At 46.4% G+C, this 24,698-nt stretch overlaps 2 protein-coding genes across 2 annotated transcripts in view; one reads left to right on the top strand and one right to left on the bottom strand.

Annotated features, from left to right (window-relative positions):
- Positions 1-24,698, top strand: part of LOC115463276 (zinc finger protein 271-like) — a 972,359-nt gene that overhangs the window by 852,632 nt on the left and 95,029 nt on the right. The window lies entirely within an intron of this gene.
- Positions 1-24,698, bottom strand: part of LOC115459995 — a 112,242-nt gene that overhangs the window by 71,368 nt on the left and 16,176 nt on the right. The window contains 1 exon segment of the mRNA XM_030189859.1: positions 17,585-17,704. Coding sequence (XP_030045719.1) covers positions 17,585-17,704 — 120 coding nt within the window.

Genomic DNA, 24,698 nt, shown 5'->3' with positions numbered 1-24,698 from the left:
ATCTTCTTTCCTCCTCGAAATGCACCACTTGTTCCTCCGACCCCATCCCAACCAACTTACTTAACACCATCTCCCCTACTGTCACCCCCCCATCTGTCATAGCCTCAACCTCTCTCTCTCCACTGCAACTGTCCATGACTCCTTCAAGCATGCTGTTGTCACACCACTCCTCAAAAAACCATCACTTGACCCTACCTGTCCCTCCAACTACCACCCCATTTCCCTCCTACCCTTCCTCTCCAAGTTACTTAAGCGCGCCGTTCACAGCCGTTGCCTTGATTTTCTCTCCTCTCATGCCATCCTCGATCCGCTTCAATCCGGCTTTCGCCCCTTACACTCTACAGAAACGGCGCTATCTAAAGTCTGCAATGATCTCTTCCTTGCCAAATCCAAAGGCCACTATTCCATCCTCATCCTCCTCGATCTATCTGCCGCTTTTGACACTGTCAATCACAATTTACTTCTTGCCACGCTGTCCTCATTTGGGTTCCAGGGCTCTGTCCTCTCCTGCTTCTCCTCTTATCTCTCCCACTGTACCTTCAGAGTACATTCTCATGGTTCTTCCTCCACCCCCATCCCGCTCTCTGTTGGAGTTCCTCAGGGATCTGTCCTTGGACCCCTTCTTTTTTCAATCTACACCTCTTCATTGGGCTCCCTTATCTCTTCCCATGGTTTCCAATATCATCTTTATGCTGACGACACCCAGCTTTATCTCTCCACACCTGACATCACTGCAGAAACCCAAGCCAAAGTATCGGCCTGCTTATCCGACATTGCCGCCTGGATGCCCAACCGCCACCTGAAACTGAACATGGCCAAGACCGAGCTTCTTGTCTTCCCACCCAAACCCACTTCTCCTCTCTCGTCACTCTCTATCTCAGTTGCCAACACCCTCATCCTCCCCATCCCATCTGCCCGCAACCTCGGAGTCATCTTCGACTCCTCCCTCTCCTTCTCTGCGCATATCCAGCAGATAGCCAAGACCCGTCGCTTCTTCCTCTATAACATCAGCAAAATTCGCCCTTTCCTCTCTGAACATACCACCCGAACTCTCATCCACTCTCTCATTACCTCTCGCCTTGACTACTGTAACCTACTCCTCACTGGCCTCCCACTTAGCCATCTATCCCCCATTCGGTCTGTTCAGAACTCTGCTGCACGTCTTATCTTCCGCCTGGACCGATATACTCATGTCACTTCACTGGATTCCAATCAGGTACCGCAAACAGTTCAAGCTTCTCCTGCTAACCTACAAATGCACCCAATCTGCAGCCCCACCCCCCCTTACCTCTCTACCCTCATCTCCCCTTATGTTCCTACCCGTAACCTCTGCTCTCAAGACAAATCACTCCTTTTAGTACCCTTCTCCACCACGGCCAACTCCAGGCTCCGCCCTTTCTGCCTCGCCTCACCCCATGCTTGGAATAAACTCCCTGAGCCCATACGCCAGGCCCCCTCCCTGCCCATCTTCAAATCCTTGCTCAAAACCCACCTCTTCAATGTCGCCTTCGGCACCTAACCACTATACCTCTATTCAGGAATTCTAGACTACCCCAACTTGACATTTCGTCCTTTAGATTGTAAGCTCCATTGAGCAGGGACTGTCCTTCTTTGTTAATCTGTACAGCGCTGCGTAACCCTAGTAGCGCTCTAGAAATGTTAAGTAGTAGTAGTAGTACATTGGGTCCTGAGGGCTGCAACCACAATTGTAGAATTGTTCTTTTCCCCATCAGAATTGCTCGTTTCAAAAAGGCATTCATACCTGCTGGTGACTGTCCTTGTATTTTGAATACCTCAAACAACTGACCCGGCGTAGGCACCCACCTTGTGGATCAGATGAGGGTGATCTGTCTGCCCAACTCCTTCCAGAAGGATTGTACCACGCTGCAGGACCAGAACATATGGCCCAGCGTTGACACTCCATGTCCACATTTAGGGCAATCATCTGCCCCTCTCAGGGTCGCTCGAAATGCTCTGTGTGGCGATATATATAATCGCATTGCAAATTTATACTGCATTTCCCACCAGGTAGCATTAGAGGTCATTTTATATACTGACTTTATGCAAGCCGCCAGCTGAGTAGAATCCAGATTCCAGTAGAGCTCTTGTTTCCAGTGTGTCACCACCACAGTACAGTCATTCTGGGGTGTTAAATCTCTTAAATTGCGGTGAAAGTACTGCAGCGGGATTCTCAGTTGTGCCTCTAAACTCAGTAGGTTGTTCAAGGTGTGCCAGGTTCCCTGGGTCAAATGCTGTCCGGGCAAGGAGCATACATAATGCCTAATTTGCAGGTAAGCAAAAAAATCCCTCTGATCTGCCACAAAAAACGGCTGAGGGATCTGTGTAACCGTCGTTCCTCTTTTCCTCCCAAGACAATTGGGAGCATTTGTAATACATATGTCCATTTTGGGAAGCCAATCATATTGAACAGGGAAATGCGTCCCATTAACGAAATGGGAAGTCCTTGCCATCTCTCTAAGAGTTCCTGCGTTTTTCCCAATAGGGGGCCCACATTCTCCTGATAAAGGTAAGCTAAATCAGCAGGGACAGAGACCCCCAAGTACTGTATTGTTCCTTTAGCCCACTGGAAGGGAAACTGGCCTTCCCACTCCAGTTGTATGTTTTGCTGAATCGGTAGTGCCATTGATTTTTGTAAGTTTAATTCCAGCCCAGAGAAAAAACTAAATTTGTCTATGGTCGCTAGAAGGTGAGACAGAGATTGGTTAGGTTTAGTGAGGGTAAGGAACATGTCGTCTGCAAAAGCCAGTACCTTTATCTGACTTCCTCTCAGTTCCACTCCCTGGATATCTGGGTCTAACAACACTGTGCGCAGGAGTGGTTCTAGGTATTGTGATAAAGTCACATCCAGGATAGTTGGGTTAAGGCAGTTTCAGTCTGAACTACAAGTCCCAGAAGGCATTGCAGGCAAGGAGCCAGGGGGTGAGATGGAAAACCCGGACTGGACTCCTAGCTGCAATAAGGGAGGACATGGGTGTAAGCTAGCAGGAGGTGTAGGTTGGCTGCCACTAGGGGGAAAGAGAGATAGGACACCCTGTGTGCTGGAGCTCCTCATTAGTCTAATGCTCAACTCAGCTGGTATGGGTGTGGAAGAAGCTAATGAGTGGAGCAGGATTGGTTGTGAAGGCAGAAGCCAGGGATTGATTAGGCAGGTGGGAAGGAGTCCCAAGTAGAGCAGTGGAGAGCAGCAAGGAAGGCGAGAAGCAGTTGCAGGCTGAAAACCCTTGGGCAGGGAGGTCCCTAAAGTTCTGAAGTCTTAGAAGTATTTGCAGGCTGAAAACCCTTGGGCAGGGAGGTCCCTAAAGTACTGAAGTCTGAGAGGCAGTTGCAGGCTGAAAACCCTTGGGCAGGGAGGTCCCTAAAGTACTGAAGTCTTAGAAGTATTTGCAGGCTGAAAATCCTTGGGTAAGAAGAGGTCCCTAAAGTATTGACTTTACTAGTGAAGCTGATGCAGGGTGGAATCCCTTGGGTGTGAGAAGTCCCTAAAATATGGAGCTCATTATGAGGGTGAAGAGAATAGAAGTATAACTGCTGCTTTGGGATGTGTGATTATGAATTGAATGGACCGCTGCTGTTTGGAATTGAACTACTGTTTATGGTGCACTGGATAAAGAACCTAGACTGAAGCTGACTGTAGCCTATATTTAATCCTGATATGTGCTGAGAGCCTTCTGCTTAAAGGGGACTACTGGCCACACACTTTCAGGTGGCTTATATGTGCTTAGGATTGAAGGTGAATGCTGCTGTTGGAAATGTGTACTAGAAACCTGCATGGAATAAAGTCCTTGAGTTTGAAGTTACTGGTGGATCTCTGTTTCTTCATTGTACCGGGAGCCTGTGGCTGGAGGAGATTGTTCTATCCCTGGCTGCACAAGAGAGACGCCTGGTTACAGTGATTTTATTGCTGCCATGTACCAGCCCTCCAGTCCAACATATTCCAGGACCTGGAACAGGTAATCCCAATTGACTTTGTCAAAGGCCTTGGCCGCATCTAAACTGACCAAGAGTGTCGGATCGCCCGTGGCCTGCCCATGTGCCACTCCCAATAACACTTTCTGTACATGTTTAGTGGAGTGTCTCCCTTTGATGAACCCCACTTGGTGGTCACCTATCAGGCATGGAATGTGTGTCATTAACCTGTCCGCCAACACCCGGGCCAATATTTTTATATCGACATTAATCAGGGAGATTGGCCAATAAGATTCGACATGTTCTTTTGGTTTCCCAGGTTTGGGGATAAGGGTGATCAGGGCCTTGTTTTCCCCCCTGGAAAAGAAATCTCTGCCTACAACAGCGTCAAAGTATGCTATTAAGGGGCCACAAATTTGCGGGGTCAAGATTTTATAGTATTCGCTGGGAAAACAGTCAATACCAGGTGCTGAGCCCAGAGGCAATGCTCGTAGTACTTTTTGCACCTCTTGTGCTCTAATAGGTGCAGATAGAGCTGCTTTTGCCTCCTCGGTAAGACTGGGTATACCAGCGTCGTCCAAGTAATCCCATGTCATAGGGCCCTGCTCCCTAGTTCTAGGGGAATATGTTTCCTTAAAATGGGAGTAAAATCTTTCTACTATGTCAGGTAGTTGTGTAACTCTGGTGCCCGCGTCGTTCGTCACTGACTCGATAAATTGACGGGAGAAATTTGTTTGGGCAACTCTTGCCAGAAGTTTACCTGATTTGTTCCCGAACCGCTGAAAGTTCAGGCCATCAGATATTTTTTGGCTTGTTCATGTAATAAAGAATTGAGGGCAACCAGGGCTGCTGTCATTTGGTCTCTTTAATTATAGTGGGATTGGTGAGATATTTCCTCTTTGCTACTATATATATGTGTCTTCTAATTTTAAAATACCAGACGCTAGGCGTTTCGCACGACCGCACATAAATGCTATCACTTCTCCCCTCAGCACTACCTTGGAAGCTTCCCAAAATAATATTGGTGATTCGCAAGATTCCAAGTTAGTATCCACATACATCTGCCATTTGTTCCCTAGGTGTTCCCTCAAAAGTTTGCCTTGGTGTAAGTAGAAAGGAAATCTCCAACCCTCTCCCCGTGAAGCCTGCCCCATTCCCAGGTCCAAGTCTATCCATATCATGGTATGGTCCAAGACCTCCATCGGTCCAATAGCAGCTGTCTTGACTTTAAAAAAACCATGTAGGGCTAATCAGAATGTAATCTATTCTTGACCAGGATCTATGGACCTTAGATTGGTGAGTGTAATCTTTAACTGAAGGATGGAGGGTCTGCCACGGGTCTATTCATTGCATAACGCCGATAACCTCTTACCCCTCCCCACCCCCAGTATGGCAGTGGGGGACGATCTGTCCAGGGTAGTGTCTAGTACCTGATTAAAGTCACCCGCCCAAATCCATGGCGCATCAGAATGTTGTAGTCCCAGTGCCACAACAGATTGAAAAAATCATGGGTTGTAAGAGTTTGGGCCGTAAACTGTGCACATGTAAAATTTCTGGCCCTGGAAATTGAGATGTAGTAGCACCACACGGCCCTCTGTATCTTTATATATCAGTTTGGATTAGCATGGCAGTTCCTTCTTCAATAAAACTTCCACCCCACTTTTCCTATTTCCCGATGATGAGTAATAACATGTACCTACCCATTGTTGGCTAAGTTTTTCATGTTCGGAATCAGACAATTTTGTCTTCTGTATACACGCAATCGCCGCCCCGTGATGTTTTAGTTGGGTTAGGATTTTATAGCGTTTCACAGGGGATGTTATTTCCAAAACATTCCAAGATATTATTTTTAAAGGTGGACTGTTGTTCATCTATGGCCTGGGTCTTTTGAGTGATCCAACAGAGTAACTATTGTGTTCAATCCCCGAGGGCCCAGCCCTTCCCCAAGGACACTTGTCTACCCCGCCAAGCAGGAGACCATCCTCCACCAACCAGGTTCCCTTCTCCACTATTTCACTTCTCAAGCATTCCCCCCCTTCCCCCCCTCATAACTGTACCCAAGCCCCATCTGCCCCTAGTCTTCCCGCCCCTCCTACTCCCTCTTTCCCCCCTATCTCCCTCTGAGCACCTCCCCGCCCCCAGATCCTAATTCCCCTGTATCAAACATTACAAGAGTCACCTTGGTGTTAAGACTACCTAGGCCCCATACTGACAACATAACACGTTATTACATAGCAAATACTTCTGTGAACAGGAATCAGTGCACATTAATACCTGCGCCTCCTCGTTACCATCTCCCCAGTCTTATTATGCAGATTAATCGGGATTGTTAGGGCTCACACTCCGTTCCAACCCGTTCACATAGTCTTTAGCAGCAGGTTCCTCCGTGAATGAGTGCCACCTTCCATTATGATACACCTTGAGTACAGCTGGATAAACAAGCATAAATTTAATCTTCATGTTGTGTAGTCAGCTGCATAATGGAGTGAGTTGTTTCCGTTTCTCCTGCAGGGAGGACGAAAGCGAAAGCTACATACCTGTAGAAGGTATTCTCTGAGGACACCAGGCTGATTGTTCTCACTGATGGGTGACGTCCAGCGGCAGCCCAGGAACGGAAAATCTTCCCTAGCAACAAAAGTTTGCTAGTCTCGCGCTTCCGTGCGCACCGCGCATGAGCGGCCGTCTTCCCGCCCGATTGCGAGCGTGCTCGTCAGTCCAGTACATAGCTTAGGTAAGGGAAGACACAACTCTGAAGGGGAGGTGGGCGGGATTGTGAGAACAATCAGCCTGCTGTCCTCGGAGAATACCTTCTACAGGTATGTAGCTTTCGCTTTCTCCGAGGACAAGCAGGCTGCTTGTTCTCACTGATGGAGTATCCCTAGCCCCCAGGCTCACTCAAAACAACAAAACATGGTCAATTGGGCCTCGCAACGGCGAGGACATAACTGAGATTGACCTAACTTGAAACAACTAACAGAGAGTGCAGCCTGGAACAGAATAAAAATGGGCCTAGGTGGGAGGAGTTGGATTCTAAACGCCAAACAGGTTCTGTAACACCGACTGCCCAAACCGACTGTCGCGTCGGGTGTCCTGCTGAAGGCAGTAGTGAGATGTGAATGTGTGGACAGAAGACCACGTCGCAGCCTTGCATATCTCTTCAATAGTTGCTGACTTCAAGTGGGCCACTGACGCAGCCATGGCTCTAACATTGTGAGCCGTGACATGACCCTCAAGAGTCAACCCAGCCTGGGCATAAGTGAAGGAAATGCAATCTGCTAACCAATTAGATATGGTGCGTTTCCCAACAGCCACACCCCTCTTGTTGGGATCAAAAGAAACAAACAATTGGGCGGACTGTCTGTGGGGGCTTGTCCGCTCCAGATAGAAGGCCAATGCTCTCTTGCAGTCCAATGTGTGCAGTTGACGCTCAGCAGGGCGGGTATGAGGCTTGTGAAAAAATGTTGGCAAGACAATTGACTGGTTCAGATGGAACTCTGACACCACCTTTGGCAAAAACTTAGGGTGAGTGTGGAGGACTACTCTGTTATGATGAAATTTGGTATAAGGAGCATGAGCTACTAGGGCTTGAAGCTCACTGACTCTGCGTGCTGAAGTTACTGCCACCAAGAAAATGACCTTCCAGGTCAAGTACTTCAGATGACAGGAATCCAGTGGCTCAAAAGGAGGTTTCATCAGCTGGGTGAGAACGACATTGAGATCCCATGACACAGTAGGAGGTTTGATGGGGGGCTTTGACAAAAGCAAATCTCTCATGAAGCGAACAACTAAAGGCTGTCCAGAAATCGGCTTACCCTCTACACGGTAATAAGCACTTATAGCACTAAGATGAACCCTTACAGAGTTGGTCTTGAGACCAGACTCGGATAAATGTAGAAGGTATTCAAGCAGGGTCTGTGTAGGACAAGAGCGAGGATCTAAGGCCTTACTGTCACACCAGACGGTAAACCTCCTCCACAGAAAAAAGTAACTCTTCTTAGTGGAATCTTTCCTGGAAGCAAGACTCTGGAGACACCCTCCGAGAGACCCAAGGAGGCAAAGTCTACGCTCTCAACATCCAAGCCGTGAGAGCCAGGGACTGGAGGCTGGGATGCAGAAGCGCCCCCTCGTTCTGAGTGATGAGGGTTGGAAAACACTCCAATCTCCACGGTTCTTCTGAGGACAACTCCAGAAGAAGAGGGAACCAGATCTGACGCGGCCAGAAAGGAGCAATTAGAATCATGGTTCTGCGGTCTTACACAGTAGATGACGGCAGAAAAAGACCTGAACGGTCCATCCAGTCTGCCCAAGAAATGTGCCACTTTTTGTGTATACCTTACCTTGATTTGTACCTGTCTTTTTCAGGGCACAGACCGTACAAGTCTGCCCAGCACTATCCCCGCCTCCCACCATTGGCTATGGCACAGACCGTATAAGTCTGCCCAGCACTATCCCCGCCTCCCACTACCGGCTCTGTTATCCAATCTCGGCTAAGCTCCTGAGGATCCATTTCTTCTGAACAGGATTCCTTTATGTTTATCCCACGCATGTTTGAATTCCGTTACTGTTTTCATCTCCACCACCTCCCGCGGGAGGGCATTCCAAGCATCCAACACTCTCTCCGTGAAAAAATACTTCCTGACATTTTTCTTGAGTCTGCCCCCCTTCAATCTCATTTCATGTCCTCTCGTTCTACCACCTTCGTATCTCCGGAAAAGGTTCGTTTGCGGATTAATACCTTTCAAATATTTGAACGTCTGTATCATATCACCCCTGTTTCTCCTTTCCTCCAGGGTATACATGTTCAGGTCAGCAAGTCTCTCCTCGTACATTTTGTAACGCAAATCCCATACCAATCTCGTAGCTTTTCTTCGCACCGCTTCAATTCTTTTTACATCCTTAGGAAGATACGGCCTCCAAAACTGAACACAATACTCCAGATGGGGCCTCACCAACGACTTATAGAGGGGCATCAACACTCCCTTCGTTCTGCTGGTCACACCTCTCTCTATACAGCCCAACAACCTTCTAGATACAGCCACCGCCTTGTCACACTGTTTCGTCGCCTTCAAATCCTCAGATACTATCACCCCAAGATCCCTCTCCCCGTCCGTACCTATCAGACTCTCGCCGCCTAACACATACGTCTCCCGTGGATTTCTATACCCTAAGTGCATCACTTTGCATTTCTTCGCATTGAATTTTAATTGCCAAACCTTAGACCATTCTTCTAGCTTCTTCAGATCTTTTTTCATGTTTTCCACACCCTCCGGGGTGTCCACTCTGTTACAGATGTTAGTATCATCCGCAAATAGGCAAACTTTACCTTCTAACCCTTCGGCAAGGTCACTCACAAATATATTGAACAGAATCGGCCCCAGCACCGATCCTTCAGGCACTCCACTACTCACCTTTCCCTCCTCCGAGCGAACTCCATTCACCACCACCCTCTGGCGTCTGTCCGTCAACCAGTTCCTAATCCAGTTCACCACTTCGGGTCCTATCTTCAGCCCATCCAGTAATTTTAAAAGCCTTCTGTGGGGAACCGTGTCAAAAGCTTTGCTGAAATCTAAGTAGATTACGTCCATAGCTTGTCCCTGATTCAATTCTCCTGTCACCCAATCAAAGAACTCAATGAGATTCGTTTGGCACGATTTCCCTTTGGTAAAACCATGTTGTCTCGGATCTTGCAACTTATTGGCTTCCAGGAAATTCACTATCCTTTCCTTCAGCATCGCTTCCATTACTTTTCCAATAACCAAAGTGAGGCTTACCGGCCTGTAGTTTCCAGCTTCTTCCCTATCACCACTTTTGTGAAGAGGGACCACCTCCGCCGTTCTCCAATCCCTCGGAACCTCTCCCGTCTCCAAGGATTTATTAAACAAATCTTTAAGAGGACCCGCCAGAACCTCTCTGAGCTCCCTCAATATCCTGGAGTGGATCCCGTCCGGTCCCATGGCTTTGCCCACCTTTAGCTTTACAAGTTGTTCATATACACTCTCTTCTGTAAATGATGCTGTATCCGCTCCATTTTCATTTGTACTTTTTCCAGTCCATCGCGGTCCTGCTCCAGGATTTTCTTCTGTGAAAACAGAACAAAAGTATCTATTTAGCAAATTTGCTTTTTTCTTCATCACTATCTACATAGCGGTTCGCAGTATCTTTTAGTCTCACAATTCCCTTTTTAGTCATTCTCCTTTCACTACTGCCAACTCCAGACTTCGCGCCTTCTGTCTCGCTGCACCCTACGCCTGGAATAAACTTCCTGAGCCCCTACGTCTTGCCCCATCCTTGGCCACCTTTAAATCTAGACTGAAAGCCCACCTCTTTAACATTGCTTTTGACTCTTAACCACTTGTAACCACTCGCCTCCACCTACCCTCCTCTCTTCCTTCCCATTCACATTAATTGATTTGATTTGCTTACTTTATTTATTTTTTGTCTATTAGATTGTAAGCTCTTTGAGCAGGGACTGTCTTTCTTCTATGTTTGTGCAGCGCTGCGTATGCCTTGTAGCGCTATAGAAATGCTAAATAGTAGTAGTAGTAGTAGTAGAAGAGCCCTCAACCCCAGGTACTCAACAAAACCAAAACAAGTAAGCTTGGAGACCTAGCCAGAGCTGCTGCTGTGCGACCACACACCTGCTGAGATAGAGAACATACTGAGGAGTTTCCGGCAGCACATGACCACATATAGGGAGGCAAAAGATTGCTCTCTATCTCCACCTGCTGGCAGATGAACACAACCCACCAGTCTATGGATTGATCTGCTTGATGAAATGGAATCTCTATTACTCAGCGCAGGTAAAATCATTTTATTTATGGGCGAGTTAAAAGCGAATAAGGGCCCAGGCGTTTCAGAGCAAGCAAGCCACGCGTCCTCGAGAGTGGAGGTTTTTAAGATATTACCTACCTATAATAAGAAAGACTGGTTATTTTACACTGGGATTTTCTCTGTGTGGCTTCAGGGCCAGCCTTAAGTGCAGTGGCGTAGCTACGTGGGGCCTGAGGGGGCCGGGGCCCCCGCAGATTCACCCCAGGACCCCCCTCCCGGCGAACCCGCCCCCGCCGCCGCCTACCTTTACTTTTGCTGGCGGGGGATCCCACTCCCTGCCAGCCGACGTCTTCTCAGTCCTTCCTGCTCTTCAATTTGTTTGCTGACGTCCTGCACGTAATTGTACGTGCAGGACGTCAGACTCAGAGAACAGTTCTGTTCTCTGAGTCTGACGTCCTGCACGTACAACGTGCAGGACGTCAGCAAACAAATTGAAGAGCGGGAAGCGACTAAGAAGAAGACGTCGGCTGGCGGGGAGTGGGATCCCCCGCCAGCAAAAGTAAAGGTAGGCTGCAGCGGCGGCGGGTTCGCGGCGGGAGGGGGGGGGGCGGCAATGTCGGCGGTGGGGGGGCGGCGCCGGGGGGAGGGCTAAAATGTGCCCCCTCCCCCCGGGCTCTGGACCCCTCTCCCACGGAAGGCTGGCTACGCCCCTGCTTAAGTGTAGTGGTATTTTTGAAATGTGGAGTCAGGAAAGATACAAAGCACATCTCCTGACTATGCACATCTGAGTTCTAAGCTCCTCAACACTACTGACAAGCAATGAAACAGGGCAGTAATTATAAAAAGAGAAATAGGTTTATTTTAGCAGCTCATAAATTGTTAGAACAAAGGAAGCAACAACAATAGGAGAATTATGCACAAAGGCTAGGCCCTTCATGGAAAAAATGACCTGCCCTTATTAGGAAGGATTGCAAGGAAACACAAGCACAGACCCAATAGCAGGACAGAACTGGTTTATACAATCTGATGATAATGAAGTCTTGTCCTTGCAGCAGGAGGCAGGCAAGAGCACTGAAGGCTTCAGAAAAGTCCCAGCAGTGGGTGGAGTCTTACGAGCTAGAAAACATGAGAGAACACTAGCTCGGAGCTGGTGAGGTCACCGGACTTTTCAGGACTGCAGAGGTGCTTCTTATACACAATTTCTGGCTGTAGCACATGGTCCTGGGGTTAACATAAACATCACCCCTTCTTCCGGACTCTCTCACCTGGGAAAGTACTGGAGTGTTGGGTGTTGTTGGGAATGAGTACGTTTCAATGCCTTTGTGTTGCTCTGTGGTGCGGCCACACCTTGAGTGTTGTGTTCAATGAAGGTCGCTGCATCTCGGGGAGGGTATAGTGGAATTGGAGAAGGTGTAGAGAGGGGCTACAGAAATGATAAAAGGGATGGATGACTTCCCTAGGAGGAAAGGCTAAAGCGGCTAGGGCTGCTCAGCTTGGAGAAAAGACGACTGAAGGGAGATACGATAGAGGTCTATATAAAAAAATGAGTGGAGTGGAGCAGGTGGACGTGAGTTGCTCTTTTACTCTTTCCAAGAATGCTGGGACTAGGGGGCAAGCAATGAGGCTGCAGAGTAGTAAATTTAAAATGAATCAGAGAAAATATTTCTTCACTCAATGTGTAATTAAACTCTGGAATTCATTTCCAGAGAATATAGTAAAAGCAGTTAGCTTAGCCGGGTTTAAAAATGTTTGGATGGCTTCCTAAAGGAAAAGTCTATAGACCATTATTAAACTGACTTGGGGAAAATCCACTGCTTATTTCTGGGATAAACAGCATAAAATGTATTGTACTGTTTTGGGATCTTGCCAGGTACTTGTGACTTGGATTGGCCGCTGTTAGAAACAGGATACTGGGCTTGATGGACATTCAGTCTTTCCCAGTGTGGCAATACTTACATATTTATATGTCAGCAAAATTGCAGTTCCTGGAACTCAGGCTCCCACCAGTCTAGTGACGTAGGACTGTGGCCTTCACTTCATGTCCAGGCATCAAAATGGCTGGTTTAACCTGACCTGGAGTACATGATGGTGCAAGAATATTTCTTAGGTGATTGCATTGGGCGAGCAGTTCATAAACAATCCTGTTTTTGCTGAGGCAAAACCTTGAAAAGAATCAGAGAATAGTTCATGCTATATTGCTTCTCGACTCGAAGCAACTTACTTTAAAGTTATTCCCAGCTCTGTTAGTGTTTATTTATGCAGGTATCTTATCCCTACAGGCTTAAAAACTGTTCCATTTCTTATTTGCAAAACTATTTCTTGAAGTGTTTTTCTACACACACCGCAAGCTTGTGAAATAATGAGAGATTCCTTCGAAATGGCACTGAGTAGACAAAAAAGCTTTGAAGTGGAGTGGAGGAGTGGCCTAGTGGTTAGGGTGGTGGACTTTGGTCCTGGGGAACTGAGGAACTGAGTTCGATTCCCGGCACAGGCAGCTCCTTGTGACTCTGGGCAAGTCACTTAACCCTCCATTGCCCCATGTAAGCCGCATTGAGCCTGCCATGAGTGGGAAAGCGCGGGGTACAAATGTAACAAAAAAATCCTAAGAACCTATTATAATCAGTGGCGTACTGAGGGCGGGGCGTTGGTGGCGGTCCGCCCTGGATGCACACTGCGGGGGGGAGGGGAGCAGCCACACAGCTGTCGGCTCTGCCAGTTCCCTGTGATGTTACTTCCTGTTGCGGGGCAGAGGGAGCAGAGAACTGACGGAGCCGACAGCTGCGTGGCTACTTCGAGCACCCCAAAAGGTAAGAGCAATGCACCGGGTAGGGGGCGGTTGGAGGTGATGTGCCGGTGGGGGGACGTGCAGCGGAGGGACGTGCAGTGGCGATCCACCCCGGGTGGCAGCAAACCAAGGAACACCACTGATTATAATCTGTGATTATCAGGGAGTTTCTTCCACAGTGATGAAGCAACAACCCTTTATCAAGACTGAGCAGCTCCTACCCCCGATACATCCTGCACACTAGGTCATATCTGGATTTTCAGCAGCACTTATCCAGAGATTGCCCCTGAACATCTGGACAGATCATCTCAGCACTATCCAGGTGTTGACAGGGCAGTTTTGGTGGAGCCAGAAGCAACCAGGTTAGCAGCAATACTCAGTCTATTAACTAGATAACAATCAATATAAGGTTAAGACAGCAAAAACACTCTCCTCACTTTATCTGGATATTTTTCTGAATATCGCTGGTACTCGGATAAGTACCAGTGGCCACATTGGAACTGGATATTCAGTGCCGGTACCTGGGTACAGCCCAGTGCTAAATATCCAGCTACAGAAAGGCTGTAGCAGATGGGATTTAAAAAACGCTTACCACCGAGGGCTGAATTTTAGAGCCAGAATGCCCAGCCTCACTCCAGCTGCTTTCTATATCTGTCCCAGTTGGTAACCGTCATTCTGTGCACCAACAGAGCCTGCCCATAGATCTTATTTCTCCTGTAGTTCTCTCCCAACAACCCTTCCCCCCCCCATAACAATCATATAAACAGCCCACAACATCTCTCCCACTAAGCTAGCGGAAGAGAAGAAAGATCACATCAATGCAGGGGTCCCTCCCCCACAAAACCGTCATACAAGAATTCAGATTATGTTGTATACCTTAAAACCTTGTCAATGCATATTTTTAGAGTCCGATAACCCACATGGTCTTTCAATAAGTCACTGTAGAGGTAGAGAGTTTACCGCTTCTGGCCACTCTCCATTTACACATAGTTTGAAGAGCTGGATATATTAGCATAAAGCGCAGGCCTTTTTCATGGCACATATAGAAACATAGATAAAGGCCAAATGGCCCATCCTCTGTAACCCCTAACTCTTCCTTTTCCTAAGCGATCCCACATGCTTATCCCATGCCTTTTGAAATTCGGACACTGGAGGCCATTCCATGCCTCCACCACCCTTTCTGTGAAATAATGCTTTCTTAGATTCCTCCTAAGCCTATTCCTACTTAACTTCATCGTATGCCCCCTCGTTCCCGAGCTCTCCTTCAGTCGAAAAAGCCTCACTTCCTGTACATAAATGCCCTTGAGATATTTAAGTGTCTTTATCAGGTCTCCTCTCTCCCAGCGTATACATGTTGAGGTTCATAAGCATGCCCCTATAATGTTTGCATTCAAGACCGCTTACTAATTTTGTAGCCGCCCTCTGGACCGACTCCATCCTGTTTATATCTTTCTGTAGGTGTGGTCTCCAGAACTGCACATAGTACTCCAAATGAGGCTTCACTAGAGACTTATACAAGGGCACTATCTCCTCCTTTTTCCTGATGGTCATCCCTCTCTTTATGTACCCAAGCATCCTTCTGGCTTTGACTGTCGCTTTTTCTACCTGTTTGGAAGCTTTAAGGTCATCAGACACAATCACCCCCAAGTCCCACTCTTCCTTCGTACACTGAAGCACTTCACCCCCTATACTGTACCGTTCCCTCGGATTCTTGCCATCCAAATGCATGACCCTGCATTACGTCTCAACCTATCGGTGCATCACGTGATCGCCTCCTTGAAGAATTTGATAAGGATGGTAACCCATTGTGTTTTGTTTTAAAGAGATAATAGCCATTGAGTGAAAAGGGTTCCCGTTGGGTGATCCGAAGGAAGATAAGTGTGCTGTTTATGAGATAGGGATACAGAGAAGTAAATCTAACCGATGATAGAAAGATTGTCTGTAGGGTGCTGTATGACGTATTGCGTACGACAAATTTCTGAGCCCTTTTCCTCTCTTTTTTTTAAATACCTAGCTTTTTGACTTAGTATCTTGATGTCTGCCATTTTGGTTTGGGTATAATAGTATCCATTTTTGGTGGACTGGCTTTAATCTTGAAGCATTGTAGAAAACCTGCAATTCACCATTTGGAAATGCCTTGAGGACATGCAACTTCTTGATACCTGGAAGGGGTGACGCGTTTTCCCCAAACAAATCATCACGTTGGATATCCTGGTCGCTGATAAACATTACAGTTATGCTAGGCACGAGAGAAGCAGCTGCTATGCACAAGGGATAGTCTAAGATCTTCCTGATCTGTTCACATACCAAAAACAAGGAGAAGAACACAGTTCCAGCATTTGTGCAACATCTGCGTGAAAGGAACTCAAACCAAAATCACCTGAAATGAGGAATGTGTCCGAGGTTCTGTGGACTGATGGGCCATCCTCAGAATTCAAAAATAGGTTCACGGCCCATCTCCTTCATATCCTGATTAAACAGTACAATAAAACATTTTCCTTGAAGAACAGTGCAATATCTCATGGCAAGGGTGTTGTGGATGGCATTGGGGGCTGTGAGGAGTCATTAGTGAGGTTCGCAGTTATGAGCAGAGGTGAAACTGCTCCAAAGGTACAGAGCATCACTCTGCCAGGGCTCCACAGCACACTTTGAACTTCGGCCTGATAGTCACAGCTATAATTCATTTGGAAGATGCGAATGTCATCATTGGCTCTATCTGATGAAAATTCCTTGCCCTGGATCGGTTTTACATTAATGTGTTTCACTGAAGCAGCAAATTCCTCCTGAAGCTTTCCAGCGAGTTCACCTATACAACCCAGCTGATCGTCTGGAACTTGTGTCTTCTGACCACTGCGACAGCTTGAACACAATTCTTGCCAACATACTGAATTGTTACTCTTGTCACAAAGGTACTTGCTCCAGAGTGACACTGAATCATATGTGATCTTCAAGGCTGTCAGTTTTTTTTAAAAGTTTTCACATGCAAATCTGGCCCTTTTAACAGCTTTTCCAAAGGACTGGGAACTCATGTATAAACCAGGAGGTCCTTGCTGTGCTGTTTCACCAACCTCTGATGATTTCATGTCTGTTTATTCTGTATTCTCCTTTCAGCCTTGTATCACTTACATGTGCTAATCTGTTCTTTGTTTTTGCATCCTGATTCTGTTGGCTTCTTTAACTTTTGCACTGTGCCTTGCTTGAATCTCAGGGCTGGGTTTTTTCCCTGGCTGGATTTGCAGGCCCCGTGAAAATAAAAACAGACCAGATAGGTCTCACATACTTCATATTTAGGGATAGGGAGAAAGAGAAAGAGACAGAGATACCTGCTTCTGTTTACTGGGGTGGTATTCTGGGGTACTCTGACTCCAGGATTATATTGCCAGAGGCCCCACCCCCACCCCCAAATCTGAGTTCTCAGGCCTACCTCCTGCTCACAATACTCTGTATTGAGGGCCATAGGGAGGCAGGGGGTTACATAAGTTTCAAATTCAATCACTAAAAACATAGGCTACATTGCAAACCACTTGATAAAGGTACAATGGCAGACAGAGAAAACAGCAAAGTGGAGCTGTCGGTGGGACTCTATTGAAGAAAATGATTTCATTAATATTCCTGAAATGTTTGTGAGGTTATTTAGATGTTTAATAAATATGATAGTCAATATCGATTGGAAGGGGAGGGTGTTTGATGCAGAGAAGGTTGGAGAATGAAATGTTGCCACGTTCATTACCACACTGAACAGAAAACTATTAGATGATTAAACTATCAGTGACTCAAGTTAATGTTCACTCCGTGTAATTTAATAATACATTGGAGATCTGAATACGAAGATCCCACTCACATAGGGCTGCTTGTCTTCTTGACTTAATGTTCTGAATGACATAATTCATAGAACATGGTAGTCTTAGAGGAGGACGGATGGGGGTCTAATCTACTTTTCTGTGTATTTGCAAAATGTGCATTTCATCTGTTGTTATATAGCAATAAAGAGGTTTCATGATAAATAAAATAGATCTCTGCCCCTGTCTAAGGGCCTGAGTACCTCATTCCTGCTCAGATAAAGACAAGCCACACTTCATCTCAGACTTTTACCCCACTCACCTGAGCAGTTGCTTTTCCCAGTTTCTCTTTCTTCTGGTCCCGGTTCATCCCTGATATACGGCTCTTCCCCTTGTTCAATGTGGGATATAATGTCAGGAATGACGGTCGTAGAGCCTGTTCCTGGGGTTAAGAAAACTGCATTTGGTTTCCCAAAATCAGCAAGAGGGGCATTTTTGATAAGACGTCTAAAACCAACAAGTCCAAAATTCAAGTGATAAATATAGCGAAAAGTATCTCGTTTTGTTTCAAAAATGGCCATTTGCTAGACTTTGTGGTACTCAGTGTGTCTATCTTTTTGGACTTAAGTCATTGGGACGTATTGGGGGAGGGGAGGGGCAGGATTCTTAATACACTGGCCACACAGACATCCCATCAGAGCAGTGGGGCATCCTAGGGGGCACTGCAGTGCGCTTCATATAAAAAGGTTCCAGGTACACATTTCACCGCTACCCCTCCAAATTCTAGTGTGTACACCACTACGACAGCCCTTGTGGATGCAGATATCACCTGTATGTGGGTACAGTAGGTTTTTGGTGGGTTTTGGAGGGCTCACACTTTCCACCACGTTTACCAATGGGATATGGGCCTGGATTCCCTTCTCTACAGTGCACTGTACCAACCTCTAGGTGACTGCAGGGACCTGCTTGCTGCTGTAATGGGACTGGCCATAGCTTATGAAGCTGTCTCTTTCACTTCTTTGTGGGGTGGGAGGGGAGGGGGTGTCACACTTTAATCCCAAGGGTTGCGAACACCCAAATCCTGGACATAGTTTGGGGGGAGTGGAGTAGCCTAGTGGTTAGTGCAGTGGACTTTGATCCTGGGGAACCGAGTTCAATTCCCACTGCAGCTCCTTGTGAATCTGGGCAAGTCACTTAACCCTCCATTGCCCTATGTACAAATAATACCTGAATATAATATGTAAACCGCTTTGAATGTAGTTGCAAAAACCTCAGAAAGGCGGTATGTAAGTCCCATTCCCCCCCCCCCCCCCAAACGAGCTGCCACCCGAGTGGAAAGTATTGGGATTCTGACCCCATTTTTCCTGCCTGGCATTGCCCCAACTGAGTGGTGTAGCTGCAGGCAGAATCTCTCTCTCTCTCCTTCCAGCCCTGCGGCATCTGGTATCGCTCCCCCACCCCCATGTCTTCCAATCCCCCCCGAGCCGCCGGCAGCCTCAGCAAGAAAGCAGTATACACACTGCTTTAATGCTTTAGGCCTGCCCCAGAAGTCTTTCTCTCCTTCAGCTTCCTGTTCCTGCTTAGGCGGGAAGCTGTAGGAGAGAGAAGGGCTTCAAGAGCTGCTTTCTCGTTGAGGCTACCGGTGGCTCGGGGGACTGGAAGACTCGGTGAGGGGGCCACGGGGCTGGAAGGAGAGAGAGATTGGAAGAGTCCAATGCTGCGGCAGTAGCAGCAGCAGTGGTGGTAGGGGAGCGATAATGAGCGAGACAGATAGATGTATACCTGTAGTTTTTTTGGGGGTGGGAAAGGGTAAAAACAAAAATGAGACCACAGGGAGGGGGGATAAGGGAGAGAGATGCCAGATTTGAAGGGGAGGGCGATACTGGACCCCATGGGGTTATAAGGGAGGGGGGGGGAGAGACAGATGCATACCTGCAAATTTGGAAGGGGTGGGGAAGGGTAAAAAAAGACAAGTCTAATGGGAGAGGGGTAAGGGAGAGAGATGCCAGACTGCAGGGAGGGGAAAGTGAGAGCTCTGATGGGGGAGAGAAACTAGACAGAAAAAGAGAGAGAGAGACACATGCTAGAATGGGGAGCAAAGAACAATGGGACGTGTGTGTGTGTGTGAGGGGGGAAATTGGGAAAGACTCTGGATCCATAGAGAGAGAGAAAAATGCAGTACCATGGAGAGGGGTGGGGGTAGGGGTGAGGACAGGGAGAGATGCAGGCCCTGGGGTGGGGGTGCAGGGGAAAGAAGAGGGAGGAGCTGGAGAGAAGGTGGAACATGAACACAGGGGGAAAGATGGGGGCACAGATACTGACTGAAGGAAATAGGGACGGGGGGAATTGCTGGACAGAACAGAGAGGGACACAGAAGGAATGATGGGGGACATGAAGAGAGGAGAATGGATAAGAGATACTAAAGGCAGAAGATGGCAGGAACTAGGGGTGTCAGGGAGGAAGGGAGGGGGAAGGAGATGGATGGGACAAGGGGTTGTAGGTGTGGGGGGAGGGAGCAAAGATGAATGGGACTAGGGGAAGTGGGTGAGTGGGAGGGAGGGGCTGAAGACAGATGGGATTAGAGGACATGGGTGGGGGAGGGAGAAGGAGCAGAAGATGGATGGGACTAGTGGTTTGGAGGGAAGGGGAACAAAGCAGAAAATGACTGGGACTTGATGGCTGAATGGGAGAGTGTTGAGGAGCAGAGCAGGGAATTATGGATAGATGGGAGTGGGAGTTTTGATATTTTAAATATGAGTGGGGGTACATGATGGGTTGGGAGAATGAGTGAAGGTGATAAATGAGGGATAAGAGGAAAGGGTTTGACTGTGAGGACGGTTCAGACATAATGCGAATGACCTGGAAGACTGGAGAGAGGATGAGGCATTGAAAGGGGATGGGGGTCTCTGAATGAGTTGAGTGAGGGTTGAAGAAATATGTTAGCCTTGCTAGCCCTTGCTCAAAGTGAAATACAGGCCAATGGCTCATAATAAGAGCTAGGCTTCTTAAAAATCAAAATCACCTTTGACACAGTTACATTTCACTGTGGCAAGTGCTGAAATGAGGTAATTGAGAACTGACAGAGGGTGGGGGCAATCTACTCTATAAACAATCCTGAGACTGGCACCTGCAAGACGTCATGAGCAAGAGTTGCTATAGTTATGTAGAGATAGTGCTGGGTCAGCTGCACCCCGGGTGAGAAGATCCAAAGGGGGGAGCTGAAGAGAGCAAAATGGTCTGTGAGATCATCTCACAGATGGGCTCTCAAGAGATTTTGTTTATACTTAGGGCTTAAGAACATGTGAAGTCATTCTAATTAAACTGATAAGGGCTAGGAGCCCTGTTGAGACAGCTGGGTCCATTGGAACCAATGAAGCCAAAATAGTATAAAAATGGGAGTCAAAAGGGTATTAGAATCAGAAGACTCCAGAAGGCTAGAAAGAGAGGACGTGCCATGATATGCTGTTCCATTATGTGAACGCTTGACTTGCCTGTACTGCTAATGGTAAGATTGAAATAAACTATCTTCTTATATCCCAGCGAGTCCTACTGATTATGGAGTTCATTAATTCCTGGACTGTGTAAGAGCAGTCTGGAGGAGTATGAGGTCAGAGTAATTGGTGGGAACACGCAAATGATTTACTAGGGAGAGCCCCTGGCTTCCGCTGCCCAAACGGGAGGGGCAGATCTAATTAATTTACAGGGTGGAAATGGGGCTGAAAAGATTGTGAAAGAGAGACAATAGGACATGGGATATAAGATAAGAGATGGAAGAATGGCCTTGGAGGCAATGGAGGAAGGAGAGTCAGGGATGGAGCTAGGGCTGATAGGGTGATGAGATGCAGTGGATGGTAGATGAGGGCTAACAGGGTGAGTACAGAGCAGGGCTGTGGAGTCAGTACACCAAACCTTCAATTCTGATCATCTACCTTTCTACTCTCCAAGTCCAGCTACAGAGGATGGGGGACTAAGAAAGGAGAGACAGAAGGGGCAACGGGAGTGCTGGAAAGGGAATGAGAGGAAGATGGAAAAAGCCGAGAGGGAGAAAATGTGAAATGAAGACTGAAGACTAGAGGGTCAGAAAAAGAGTGATAAACACAGAGTAGAGAAAAATGACTCAATAAAATTACAAATAAAAATGAAAAAAAAAAAAAAAAAAAAAAAAAAGAGAAAAATGGGGTGGGGGGAGGGGGGAAACAAAAGATCAGCACCAGACAGATGTAGAAAAGGTAAGGAAGACGAGAAGAGAAGAAATGGAAAAGCCAACCTAGAAAAGTGGAAGAGACTGGGACCAGCCAAATCAGAAAATTAACGTGCTCAGACAACAAAGGTAGAAATGAAAAAAATTATGTTTAATACTTTTTAAAGATTGAGAAGTGCCTGCTTTGTACATGTATATCTGCCACAAACATACTTATAATAGGAGACATCAATTTACACCTTGAAGATGACACCTCAACAAGCACACGAGAATGCAAAGAATTCCTAAAACTCTGGGATCTACATGCACCCTACACGCAACCAACACACGAAAAAGGACATACACTGGACATCATAACACACAAATTCGACCCGGACTCAGCTATCACAATCACCAACACAAGATGGACACCCACATTATGGTCGGACCACCATAAAGCAAATGTCTCTCTCAAATGGCAAAAAACACACCTAAACACCATCAATAAACATGAGCGAACAACTTACACCACGAGAGGAAAAATAGACCCAACAACATTTTGGCAACAGATTTACCAGAACGAATGGTCAACCAATGCTGACACCATCCAATTCCTCCAAGAATGGGACATTCTATGCACAACAATATTAGACAAAATTGCCCCAATCCAAACCAGAACATCACGCAGAAAAAAATCAAACCCATGGTTCACCGAAGAGCTGAAAAAACTTAAAACACAAGTTAGGAAACTAGAACGTGCATGGAACAAAAAAAGAGACGAACAAACACTAAATGCCTGGAAACTACTTCGGAGGAAATACAAATATACCATAAAACAGACCAAAAGACTACACTACAAGACAATAATAGGACCAAACTACAAAGATACACACAAACTCTTCCACCTCGTAAACAAACTGCTAGACACCACTCCAGTCACAAATAACAACCTTGCGAAATACTTCAAGGAGAAAATTATACAATTAAGACTCCAAATACCTGCCAGCCCTACTGAATACGCCACACTCCTAGATTGTCTAGACCCAGAAGACGGAATACCCAGCAGACCGAACATGGACCGAATTCGAACCACTATCAGAAGACCATATCTCTGAAACACTTAGAAGATATGCCAAATCCCACTGCAAACTAGACACATGCCCAAGTAACCTCATGAAATCAGCTCCTCAACAATTCATAACAGACCCAACAAACCACGTAAACTTCATGCTACAAAATGGACTTTTCCCAAAAGAAAAAGGAAAAATTCTACTCACCCCTATACCCAAAGACACAAAGAAAAGCGCAAGGGAAATAACCAACTTTAGACCAGTAGCATCCATACCACTAATAACCAAAATAACCGAAGGAGTGATAACTAAACAACTCACCAACTACTTAAACAAACACTCAATACTGCATGATGCCCAATCAGGATTCCGATCGAATCACAGCACAGAAACAGTATTAATCACCCTCATGTCTAAATTCAAACAAATGATTGCAACAGGTAACAATATACTCCTCCTACAATTTGACATGTCTAGTGCCTTCGACATGGTAGACCACGGAATCCTATTACACATACTTGAATATTTTGGCATGGGAGGAAATGTCCTAAACTGGTTCAAGGGGTTCTTAACCCAACGTTCATACCAAGTCACATCAAACTCAGCCACGTCTGCTGCATGGACACCTGAATGTGGAGTACCACAAGGATCGCCTGTCTCACCAACCATCTTCAACCTAATGATGACCCCCTTGGCAAAACTCCTATCAAACCATAACCTTAACCCTTATATCTACGCCGACGATGTAACAATATACATCCCTTTCAAACAAGACATCAAAGAAATCTTCAATGAAATCAACCAAAGTCTACGTACCATGAACAAACATCTGGGCAGATACATTCCGTTTGAAACTAAACGCAGAAAAAACTCAATGCCTGATACTTACCTCCCAATACAACACGAATGAATTCACCGCTATAAATACACCTAACCTAAACCTTCCAATCTCAGAAACGCTAAAAATCCTTGGAGTTACCATTGACCGCCACCTAACACTCGAAACCCATGCAAACAACACAACCAAAAAGATGTTTTACTGCATGTGGAAACTGAAAAGAATAAGACAATTCTTCCAAGATCCGTCTTCCGCAGCCTACTACAATCCCTGGTACTCAGCCATCTGGATTACTGCAACTCACTATACGCAGGCTGCAAAGAACAAATCCTGAGGAAACTTCAAACAGCCCAGAATACAGCAGCCAGACTTATCTTCGGACTACCAAAATATGAAAGTGCAAAACCCTTGCGAAAGAAGCTACACTGGCTCCCACTCAAAGAACGCATTACTTTCAAAGTATGCACATTAGTCCACAAAATCATTCACGGTGAAGCCCCAGCCTACATGTCTGAATTGATAGACATACCACTAAGAAACGCTAAAAGATCATCCCGAACGTTCCTCAACCTCCACTTCCCTAACTGTAAGGGCCTGAAATACAAGACGTTACACGCAACGACCTTTTCTTACATGAGCACGCAGTACTGGAACAAACTGCCGCGGAACCTGAAAATGATCTATGAACAAACCAACTTCCGCAAGTCATTGAAGACACATCTTTTTGAGAAAATTTACGGAAAGAACCAAAACACATAAAGCTCACACTCACTGTTCAGTAATACATTAATACATCCATTTATGAACTCTCAACCCTTAATCTCACCACACTCATACCTCTACTCACAGAAAAATGTACACCACATACTTCATATAGCGCCTCTAATTTCTTTTCTCTCCTTCCACTGTCTCATTGTTCTTCTCAATTGACTAATTCCTTAATGATTTTGATTTCATCTTGTCAAATCTTCACAATGTAATCCATAACCTAAATTGTAACAAATTGTATTTCCACTATTCATAATGTATTGTAAGCCACACTGAGCCCGCAAAAAGGTGGGAAAATGTGGGATACAAATGCAATAAATAAATAAATAAATAAATAAATAAATGTACATTTCTGTTTCTCTCTTAACAGTATTGCCCCTGCTTGTAGTCTGGCTTTCTTGGTTGGAGCGAGGGGGGGGGGTCTCCATTTCAGTTTTTGTCTGCATGTTGTTGTTTTTTTGTGGTCCCCTATTTTGTATCTGGTGAGGATCTGTCCATGTTCTGCATGTGCAACTGAGGTGAAGGATTCTGCTGCCATGTACTGTCTGTTGTTCCAGTTTCCCCGTAGCAGGTATATTGG

This window comes from Microcaecilia unicolor, chromosome 1 (assembly GCF_901765095.1).
Source record: "Microcaecilia unicolor chromosome 1, aMicUni1.1, whole genome shotgun sequence".
Taxonomy (NCBI): Eukaryota; Metazoa; Chordata; class Amphibia; order Gymnophiona; family Siphonopidae; genus Microcaecilia; species Microcaecilia unicolor.
The sequence above is the reverse complement of the archived record's forward strand: the minus strand, read 5'-3'. Positions and strand labels throughout refer to the sequence as shown.